General features: G+C 38.4%; 1 protein-coding gene across 3 annotated transcripts in view; it reads right to left on the reverse strand.

The window, feature by feature from the left end:
- Positions 1–12094, reverse strand: part of DLG2 (discs, large homolog 2 (Drosophila)) — a 673110-nt gene that overhangs the window by 272639 nt on the left and 388377 nt on the right. For all 3 annotated transcript variants that reach the window (XM_009881201.1, XM_009881200.1, XM_009881198.1), the window contains one exon: positions 2741–2896. In XM_009881201.1, coding sequence (XP_009879503.1) covers positions 2741–2896 — 156 coding nt within the window. The remainder of the gene's footprint in view (positions 1–2740; positions 2897–12094) is intronic.

The following is a 12094-nucleotide window of genomic DNA, read 5'->3' on the forward strand; positions in this document are numbered from 1 at the left end:
CCTGAGGCTAAAAAATCCTGATGAAAAACTTTTTCTAGGAAGCCTGCAGGTAGACAGGGAGCTATCTTTTTATATTTGACTGGAGACCATGGAAGTGTATAATGGGGAGGAATAGGGCTTTGAGGAATTCAGGTGAGTAAAGGGAGACCTTTCAAAATACCTGGTCAATATTTGGAAGACTTTTTTTTTTGTAATACAACTTCCAACAGAGATGGTGGTATCATGGCTACAGATTTAAAACAAGGTCTTTTGTGGATTAATTCTTCCAAGTATTCAACACAATACAGGCCTGAGACATATCACCTTTGTGAAATTTAGGGCTGCACAAAATGAACACTTCTGCAAAAATAGCCACTTGGATTAGGGTTAAAATGGGATTAATACTTTTCTAAAATCTGTTCTCCAACTGTGACTACTGAGTCCATTTGGAAATCGGATCATGGTATATGTTGTAAAACTGTCACTTTCTTCACCAAAGGCATTCGGTGAAATATTACTTCAAATGTCTTCCTCCACGGTCAACTATTCAAAAGAGTCCTGTGGAAAAGATGACAGTCTTTGAGAACATCAAAAACTCTCATATTTTCCATCTGAATGTTATTTCACAGTGGGAAGGAAGTATAAATTGTAGCAATCAGCTGCCTCTGCCACAGCATGTAGCAGAGCATAGTGCAGAGCATTTAACTGTGAGTTGTGTCCTTTCTCATCTTTTGTGTTCCTTTTGCAGTTTTTGTTGGACTGTTGAAATAAACAATCTGATTAAATATACGGGGATTAGAGCTTAATTTTACATCAAAGTAGAATGAAGAGAAATGAAACCTTATTCTTAAAGAGAATTATTAACTGACGCTCGAGAGAACAAAACCCAGCTTTTGAAGTCCTGATGTCAGGTCATCAAATATCTGATGACCGGGTATTCAATCAATCACACAATAAAGCAAAAGGCTGTAGAGAATTACACCTTCAGGTGGCAAAATGGTCTAGTTCTATGAGCTCTCCAGGGCTCCACTGGTTGTTGGCATCCAATTATCCCGTCTGCGGGAAGTAGCCTTAACAGATTCACCCTTTCCCCGCAACCTGTCTCCATAGTCCTGACAGTTGTCTCTACAGAGATTGACCATGTAGCAATGAATTGTATCTCTCTGTCATTAGCAAGCCACAACCTAATCCTCAGTGTTCCCAATACACAACTCTGTGGCCCCAAAATACCGTAGAACCCACTTGTTGAATGTTCCAGTTCAAGTTCGTCCCTTCCTTTCTAAAAGGACCATTTAAAATGTAAGCGTCTTTTTATAATGATCTCTTCTGTTGCCTGGCTCTAAATACACAGAAGCACGGTGATGCTTACAGATCAATTACTCATATGTACACTGTACCTAAAAAACCTGAAGTCATTTTACTATTTTTTGTCTAGTTGTTTCCTTTAAGATAATATTTGCAGAGAAATGAAAATATTGTCGATAGATCTGGTACAGCCTGACACCCTTCTGGAGTTATTTATACCTTTATAAAACATTGCCATTATCAGTGTTTTTCACCTCAACTTGCACTGGCCTGAACAGCTTGACTAATGACTTTGTCCGGTGATTAAGGATCTTTTTAGAAATTCTAGAAGCCACACAGTTTTCATTCTAATAAACTGAGAGCTTCTGCATGGTCTTACCACATCTGTTGCATTCTTCACTAGTATTTGTCTTATTGCTTTTTTAATTTAGCTTTCTATTTCATAGCACTGCAATGCCTTTCACAGCTGTTTCTCTAATCCCTGGGGTTTCTTTCCTGTTATTGTATCTTACATTAATTTACCATTTTACTTTCCACTTACACACTTCTGCTCTTCTCTTCCCACATTACTCTTTTCTTTGAAAAGTGTTTTCTGTAAAAAATGTCTATGATCAAAGCTCCAAATGCAATTATTTTTCTTCTACTCCGGAATATAAAAGATGATTTTTTTTCCTGACAAAGGAAGCACTGAACATCTTGAAAACTTGTCCCTAACTCTTTCTCTATCTCCCAAGTCTTGTTTGCAAATAGTTTACTACTATCCTAGTAGACTATAGAATAGCTGATTTATACTAGCATACAGTTTTGGGTAGTATGTTTTCCTTTATTAAATATTTCTCAGAAGGCAATCACTGACAATATTTTATAGAAATGTCTTCCATTACTTCAATTATGGAAATGTTCATCATTTTAGGTTTCACTAACTGTCCTCTCAGAGCACAGCTAGCCTAGGCAATGCTAAAATTTAGATGTATTCTCAACCATGACATGGTGAGGGAGGTGATTATTTTTTGCTCAATTTCTTCTGGATGGCTTAGACAGCTGCCCTATAAACCCAAAGATGCTCAGTGAACAAAATATGCAGAACACAGAAATAAAATGACTGAATCAAACCCAATTACTACAGCTTTCAGTGAAGTCTTAGTCACTTTTCATACTAACAGAGAAACAAATATTGAATTCAGTTGTAAAATGTGGCACGTATTATGTGACCTATTTTAGAGCACCATTCCAATGGATCAAAACATTGCCTGTTATTCATCACTGGATTTTGGATGACCAAAATTATATACCGAGGTAGCATATATCTTCCAGTGGTGCAGATGTGAAAGCATGGTTAAAAACAAGCACAAGCTGTAGAAAAAGAAGATCTATGGTGAAGATGCAAACTATGAGCTAAATCCAGTGATGTTCATGCACTCTAACGAAGGAGGTGAGGAAGAAGCGCATGCAGTACCTGGTGATCTCAGAGTCAGGGAGCAGGCCTACGTGGTAGTGGGGATAGGGAGCTGTAAGAAGGAAGCTTTTGTCACACTCGACAGGGGAATAGTGCCTAGGAGAAGGTGGTTTATCACACAGTTTGTTCACAGTGCTGTAAACAGGTTCAGGAGGCCTGGTGATACAGAGACAAGAGTAAAAGATCAGGTGCGTATTAGTGGCTGAGAATATAGAGAAAACACAGCAATCATTTTAAAAGCATGCAGAGCACGTCTGTCAACACCTTTTCAGAAGGGCTTTTCTGACCGGTAAAGTGTGCTGTTAAAGGAAACATTAGAATTTCCTAACACAGTATTACAGCATACAAGCAACTGCATATAAAGATATACACAATATAAGTTAAAAAACTGGCTTGTGGGAAGTGCGTCACTGAAAGGGACTATCTAATCTCTGAAGTTCAGTGATGAATTTTCCCACATACTCTGCTTTCTTTTCTTTAAAATCTAACAACATTACTTCTGCACAGCTTTCTGCGATCTTAATTTTGAGCACTGCATAGAAGAAAACATGACGTTTATTACCTGAAAAGAGGTATTTTTTACCCATTAATTTAAGATAAAGACGAAGTACATATTATGTGGTAACACAATATACTTACTCCTGCCCCGATGAGCTGGGGCTTTGCAAGTAGAGCTGTGGTCAAAGTGAGCCGTATGCTATAATAACACTGATGGTAACAAACTGTGTAAGCAATTCATCTCATTGGCAGGCAATTCGTTCCATTTCAAGACTTCTTTGCTCTCTTTTCAGATTCAACCTTCAAAATCTGATTATGCAGACCACATCTCAAACAGTTAACCTCGTTGACAAGGCTACTGCAATTGCGCTTGAACTGCTGCTCCAAATACCAGACAGCAGCCTGCAAAGCTAGATATGGAGAATAAGATCCTAAACCTGACAGTGACAGGTCACCTAGCGTTCCTCTCCTGCTGCCTGAAGGCCAACTGCTTGGGAGAGGCAATACTCACCATGAACCTCCCAGGGAGCCTGCCGGGCAGAGGGGAGGAGGGGATGAAGCCTTTAGTACCAACCAGCCAGGGATCCACAGGAGACAACCAGCAAACAGTTTTCAAAAAAACGTACCACATAGTACATTTCCCGTCACGCAACTTCTCCAGCTCCTGCGTTGGCCCCAGCAGATACCTCTGGGCCTGCTGGCAGAGTGAAACTTGACTCACAATTTCCTGAAGTTTCTGTTCTAAAGAGTGCCAAGATGCAATTGCTGTCATATCCTCACTGCTGCCAGAAGATCCAGGGTATGCCACTGTCTTTAATCACAGCAATACAGTATTAGCTAGATGAAAATCTTATTACAGAAGCCTGAAAATATCAAGAGGCCAAGCAGTTAATGAACTCTTTTTGTTCTTTTGGCTGCGCTGTGCCTCACATGGGTGTGGTTTTTGCTGTGACTTTCAGAGGTACCAGTATTTATTACAGTCGTGGATGCACTGGCAGATACAGAGAACATATTTTCCTTTGTTGTTAGCTTCTGGGTTTGTCCTTTGGGGGAAAAGGAGTAGCTGCTTTACTTAAAAATTTGTCTCATTCAATGCTAATAACATTCTTCATAGCAATCCGACATACGATTTGAGAACTCTCTGTGCCTGACTTTCCCAGGGAAAACTTTACAGTTAAAAAAAATGGCAGTTTAAGATCACTAAATATCAAAATAGAAAAGCTGTCACTCATTTGGTTATAAAGCATTCTGCCAAGCATTTTGTAAAATCCCTTTAAAAATGTTTAAAGTAGCAATTCTTTTTAATCAGCATATTTCACATGTTTCAGATAGTTGGATTTAATAATTTATTTACTAAATCAACTGCTGCTTTCAATACAAAAAATCCAGAGAAAAGAACACTTGTATTATTTTCCTTTATAACAAATACTGCCTTTTATTCCCTCAGAAATCACTTTTCCTTTTAGGCAGTATATTAAAGAACAAGTACAAATATCAAACATAAATGATACCTACTATGAAAACTGAAGAAATATCACCCCGGTACAGGAAGATGAATAAAAACTGTAGATTTCTCCATGGCTTAAAACACTAACCAGTCCATAAACAACTTGCTTGCTTCCTATATTCAAGTTACATGTCTTCTCTGAGTGGTAGATGACGTGTGAGTGTCGCTACCCCTTGGATATATTGTGAATGCTCAAACTACACTGAGTCATCAGTGAGTGACCATCCAACCTTGTGCTGAGACACGAATCATGCCACAGAGATGGACAGATATGAGGGATTGCTCTGTTAATTGACAGTTACAAACTGCTTCCGAAAGCAAAATGAAGGTAAACATTGAACATCTATCTAGATATTGAGACCCAATTAGTCCTTCAAAGATAAACACAGAGCCCTAAAAAAATGTCTTGTGAAGCCCAGTTTTAAAACATTTAGTAATTTTCACTCTGTTCAGTCTTGCTGGATGGTAAGATAACAGAAAATTGGAACAAGCCACCGTGCAGATGTGTAAAGTCCTCTACTCATTGGTATTACATAGGTGATATGGTGACCTAGCTAACAACTTACCCTCTGTAACTGAGCTGAAGAGAGAGGTCTTAAGGTTACGAAAAGGAATCGAAACTTCTTCTTTTAGAGCTTGGACTCTTTGCTTAGAATGGGATACAGGGCATCATCTAATTCCAGTTATGAGTGCACATCTTGTAAGGCCTATGAACGGGTGTGAGATCCAACCCAAACTATTCTATGACTCTATGATCCTATGATTCTATGATTCTATGAAAATATAAGTAGTAGCATAATTTGGCTTGAGCATGCCTCAGTAGATAATTCAATCACAAGAGAGAGAATCAAGTCACTCCGTGCCACAAGGTAAGCTTTTAAATGGTAGTATGAACAGCAGATAGTCATAAACTACTTTTCTAGCCAAAATAAAAACTGAAAGCTGGAATTGTCAGTCAGTATAGATCTAACTGCAATGAGGCACAATTTCCACAGAAAGGTATAACTAATTGGTGGAAAAGCTAACAGTAACAGTGGGGGGTAAAAGATTGATCTGACACTGGTTTTACTTATTTATTTCATAACAGATTGTGTAAAGAAAGCAAATCTTGCTAGTTGTTTGTAGTCCTTATTATTCCTTGTTTGGCTCATCATTGTATTATTGTTTCAGGCTGGCTTTATTGCACAACAGAAGTTATAAGAAGATGGCGTTATTAAAACTGTTCTCTCAGCATCATGCAGGGTCCTCAATTTAATTTTAACTTTTTTATTGCAGAATCCTGTTTGGTAGGGTTCAGTTGCCAACACATAGCACATTAAATGTTAACAGTTTCATTTTTTGGATTTTAAAACCTTTTATGATATGGAAAGAAACCAGCTAAGCTCTCACAGCATATTGAGTATGCGGGGCTATAGCCAGGAAACGCTAAATTGAATCTGAGAGAAAATAAATCTCACAATGCTACAAGTTTCCAACATTTTTTTGAGTAGCCATTTATAAGTGTACCCAAGTTCAGTAAAGACAACTAATACATTAGTATGGTTAATCTAATGTTGCTGGGAAGTATGCAAAGAACCATCTTTAAAAGTATATCACTATTAAAAGAAAAATCAATGGCAATTTAATACAAATGACCTTTTCCACTTCTAATAGCCAGTGATTTTTTTATATATATCTTTTGACTTCTTTTAGCTTCTTGTTCATATAACCTTCTGGGAGAACTACATACCTTATAGTTCCATAGGTTTATTTAGAATTGAAAGTGGATTTTATTTCATAGGTTGTGTCCTGGCAATTCAAATAAAACCCAGTCATTCATATGACATGTTTATTTCAACTAAATCAAAGACAGAGAAGGCGTGTGAAGAGCTGAAAGAAAATACCAAAAGTACATTGCCTTAGTTCTTTCTGGAAATCGTTCTATAATTAATGATTTCTCAGCTTTTCCAGTATTACCTGCTGCTTGCACGAGCCTTAAATTTTCCATAATTGCACAACAACTGCTTAAGATCACAGCCATTTTTTAGCACAGTAACCAAGAGTAACGCTTGCCTTGTTCCTCTTAAAAATACTATTTAAACATTTTAATCGGGTTTTCAAATGAAATGGCCTACTAGAAAGCATAAGCATAATTTAGAACTTTTAATATTCTACACCCAATTCTACACTCATTATTCTTAGCCATTAGGAATTAGGAAATGAAATGACCGCTTAATTTGAAAAAAAATCAGTAATGATTTTCTGTTGCAGTAATGGAAAAGATGACTGTTTCACACAGGAATGGAGAGACTGTCAGACCAAAGGTCCCCATCCCTTGCAGTGACTATTGAGGAAACATGGTCAGTAAAGAAGGGCTCTTCCCTGCTCAGCTGCTAAACCCCAGCAGGTTAGGGACCGTGTAGACCAGAAAACAAATCCAAGTAAATTGTGGTTAGTGTGCCTATCAACCATGAATTTGAGCACTTATCCTCATCTGTATTTGAACATTTTTATATTCTTAGGCTTCACAACACCCTGTGGCAATGAGTTTAAAATTACAAATAGTTGCTTTGTAATTTATCATAGAATCATAGAATCATAGGTTTAGGTTGGAAGGGACCTTAAAGATCATCGAGTCCCAACCTCCCTGCCATGGGCAGGGACACCTCCCACCAGACCAGGTTGCTCAAAGCCCCATCCAGCCTGGCCTTGAACACCTCCAGGGATGGGACAGCCACAGCTTCTCTGGGCAACCTGTGCCGGTGCCTCACTGCCCTCACAGTAAAGAATTTCTTCCTAATATCTAACCTAAATCTCCCCTCTTCCAATTTGAAACCTTTACCCCTCATCCTATCACTACATGCCCTTGTAAAACGTCCTTCTCCAGCTTTCCTGTAGTCACCTTTCAGATACTGGAAGGCCACTATAAGGTCTCCCCAGAGCCTTCTTTTCTCCAGGCTGAACAATCCGAACTCTCTCAGCCTGTCTTCATAGGAGAGGTGCTCCAGCCCTCTGACCATCTTTGTGGCCTTTCTCTGGACCTGCTCCAGATGTAGCAATTTCATGCTTCATTGGAGGGAACTAATAATAACATAGAGCTAAGAAATACAACTGTGGCTTTTTTTTTTTTTTTCTAAAAAGCTGTTGACAGATGTTCTACAAGTGGACATTTTTACATGATAGCATAACTAAATACTGTACCACTGTATTTCAGCAAGGATCCCATTTAAGGTTATACAGATAATTTTTTTCTTTTCTTAAGTGAACACTTAATGTGTAACTTGAATAGCATTCTTCTAATTTTTTTTTTTTTTTAAATAAATCCTGGGATTGATCAAAGACTAAACCAAGAAAGAAATTCTACCATGGGGCACCATATTGAATTCAACATAATCATCAGCAAGGTCAACTTACAAGCTAAAGCATAAGAACTCTGCCTCGTGCGAGACAGGCAGGAACCAGTAGCAGCAGCAGGCTGCCATCCTCCAAACAAACAGGCAATGCAGATGAACTATCGTGACAGACTGCCTGGTGGGATCACGCACACATCATGCAAACCCCAGCAACCTGTGTTCCTCTCCATTTTTCTAGAGAGAGAGATGGCCCTAGCCTGATCCTGCCAGCATCTTATCAGCAAATTTTCTTACCTGCTCTCTATCTCTGTTCCTTAGTCAAGTCTTGTTGCACAACTATTGATTATCCCAAACCCCATGTCTCACTGTCTGAGGGAGCTGCTAGTTCAGCAGCCCTGAAATTCATTGCTGCTCTTCTCCAGGCTATTTTTCTCCACTGCTTCTTCATGCCTCTTCACCCATTTCTCACTTATGTTCTTCCTCATCCTAAATTCCTCTTCCAAATCCAAGTTTTTGTACCCAATACATACCAGTCTTCCCTTCTCGTAATTTCCATTCTCACACAGCCAGTGACAAATTCTCCCTCATTTTCACACCCAATCTCACCATAATTCCTTGCCAAACACACTCCCCCTATTCCTCTAGTCTCTTTGATGCTAAAATCTGACAGGACTGGGCATTCAGAGCACAGAACAGAATCACTCCTGATTATGTTTCTATTTCGGAAAGGACTGGAAGAAATAAGTAGAGAGAAAAACTAGCTTTGGCCAGAGAATGCTGTGTTCAGTCATGCTGGCGTTTTTAAACAATCTAGTCAGTATTACGGAATGCTGAGAAGCTTTGATACACTGCAGTGTGAGGAAGGAATATTAAAGAATTCTACTTCAAAAAAATATTAAATACATTTTGGAGGATAAATGAATTTCAGTTTTTCCAGACTTATATTTGTTGGCATTTAGATAGATTTTCACAAATGCAGTAGAAATACCATGTGGATTAGGTTTCATCAGCTCCCATATTTCAACACCCTGAAACTCTGTATGGAATATTACAGTATTTAAAATATAATATCAGCATAATTTTTAACATAGAATAGAATAGAACAGAACAGAACATGACCTAAGCCATTTAATTCTCCCTTGATCCCTTAAATGACCAAGCTGCTATGGTTAAAAATAAATGCAATTTAATTTGATAGTAATAGTAGTTAATTAGTATTTCTTTAAAAACAATAGATGTAATTTACACTAAATTTTAAAACAAAACAAGTATGCAACCTTTGCTATCCGTAGATAAACAAATGCAGCCCAAGGCAAAAACTGAGCATGAAAATATTTACTTGAACAATTAATCTGCCAAAGTTATTAGTGATTTAATAGGAAGAATAAATAGAAGGCATTCTCAGTCTCCCCGCATTACTATATATAGTTCATTTTCTTCAGGGCATAGATGACATGCTGATTTTGGGTTAGGCATGTTGATCTGATTGTTGAGAGCTCACAATTACCTGTCATATTCATATAATTGCACTAGCTTACTTCTACATATCTTTTACTTATTACTTATATAGTAACATCAGGTAAAAAAATGTAGTAAAATTCACTATGTGAAAGTTCTCCTTACAGTACTTGATGATCTTCATCTGGGAAACGTGAGTTTCAATTCTATTCCTGCATAAACACTAACAGGAAATGCAGCTAACTCCTTTCAGCAAATATACAATTTTAAAACACGCAGAATATTTTGTCAATGGATGATCTAATTCAAGTCATTAAAGATCCCAAAGGAACAGTTTTCAGGACTCATTACTAAAAACTGCAGTTCTTTTTTCCTATTGCGCTTCATAAAACCATTGTCAGAAAACTACTATTGATAGTTTTTAAACACTCAAACCATAACATCAGTTGTAATGGTTTAATACTGAAAAGTTCAATCTGTGTATTGACACAAATTCAAAGGTGTTCTCATGAAACATCCTCAACTCAACCAGCAAGTTTAGGTAAGTAAACAAGAAACAGTTGAGGAACGCTACTTTCAATACAGGGAACAAATCCCCTGAGACTTCAACTTAATGGTTCTCCTGTTTCTCACTTCCAATCCCCAGCACCTCCTCCTCATCCAGAAAATGTTATTTTGCAAAGATGCATGTAAAAGAAATCAAACATGCTTTTCACAGCAGAAGAGATAACTCAGACAGCTTTTTCATCCATGAATCTTTAATATCTAGCCAGAGTTAAATGTTAAAGTGAATTTTTTATCAGCTGAAGCACAGAATTTTGATGTTACCATTTTCTGAAGTTAAAAAGGAAGTAAAAACTCAAGATGGTAGTTCTTTATTTTCATGGATCTTTTGCCTATGTTGATTGCTAACGACAGGAGGAATGAACACGTAAAAGCTACAGGAATTTTAGACTATAATTTCTATATTTCTGGAAATAGGAAAGTAGACATCTGCTAAAAAGTCAATTGTAACTTCTCTCGCAACTGTATAAGTAATGAACATTCCACAAAAACACTAAAACAAACAAAAAAATCACTATTTTCTTCCTACTATCATAGAAAATTTTGTTCAAATGCATTTCTGTAGGTCATCTCACCCAATCTCATGCTTGAAGGATTATTGCCAACATATCACATCAGACATGGTTTTATCTAGCTAAATCTTAAAAGTCTCAAAGGGTGGATATTTCACAACCCTTCTAAGCAACCTGCTCCAGCACTACTCCACCCACCTGGTGTCTTTTTTGTCTTCTCAAATTGAAATCAGAACATCCAAAGCCAATGGTTGCAGCCATCCATTCTTCTCTTCTAAGAAGAGTTTTGTTTCATCATCTTTGCTACTGAATACCTCTAAGGTGCTCTTAGATTGTTCCTTAATCTCTTCTTCATAACATTAAACAAACCCCATTTCCCCTCAACATCCCTCTAACCTCCATATGAGTTAGGATTCTGAGAAGCTGATGGAACCTCTCATGTTTTTCTGCATCCCTCTTGAAGTCAAAGATGGGAATTGGTCACAGTCTTCTAGAAAATAACTTGTCTTTTTCTGCTGGCTGTGCTTCTCCCAGTAAAGTCTAGTACGCTGATTACCTGACTGGCAAAGAGAGTGCCCTCCTGGGTCCATGTTCATCCTGGCATTCCCTGTAACCTCCAGGTTATTTTCTATGAAGCTGCAATTCAGATGTTTGTTTCACGGCCCATTCAAGTGCGTGCAGCTGTTCCACCTGAGGTGCAGACTTCTTCTTACTGAACTTTATGAGGTTTCTCCTGGCTGAGTCGTCGAGTATATCAAGATCCGTCTGGAATATAGCTCTGCTATTCATCATGTTAACCACTCCCCCTTAATTTATTAGCCTCTGCAAATTTGCTGAGGGTGCAGTCTGTGTCATGATCTAGGTCATTGATGAAGACATTTACTGACGCCCAAGGTATCCTGAGCTACTGTGCTCATCACTGACCACCCGACAGATGTCAAGTGATGATCATTACCCTTTGAGCCTACTCGTTCGGTCATTTCCCAACCCTGTCTCTTTTTTTAGTCCACTCTTCCTCAGCTTTCAAACAAAAGTGCTGTAGAAGACTTTGTCAAAAGCCTTACCTAAGTCTGCCGTTGCATGCAAATGAGCATAGCCATGCTGGGAGAAGGCTAATGAGCAAGTCGACAGCATATAATCCAGGAGATATCCAAAAGGCTACCCGGAAGGTTCCCAAACCTTTACGAATCCTATCTTCTTTCCAGCTATGGATTATTTGTACATGTTTATCCAATGCTTCTTCATGTTTGGATGAGAGGCTGCTGGAGGAGTTTTAAAGGGTGCTTCCCGTGTTACAGCTTCTCCTGCCCACGGAAGAGGTATGAGAAATACCTTTGCAGCCACTCCCCAGGGCAACTAGTGGAGAAGAGGAATCACCATGTGCCACATAGCAGATCCCAGATGCGTATCTGTGGGAGTTATGGCATAGGTCCAGTATGCCTTTGGAGACAGCTGTGTTTTCACCCAGCAAAGAGGCATTCCT

The sequence above is a fragment of the Charadrius vociferus genome, unplaced genomic scaffold (genome assembly GCF_000708025.1).
Source record: "Charadrius vociferus isolate BGI_N301 unplaced genomic scaffold, ASM70802v2 scaffold1, whole genome shotgun sequence".
NCBI classification, from domain to species: Eukaryota; Metazoa; Chordata; class Aves; order Charadriiformes; family Charadriidae; genus Charadrius; species Charadrius vociferus.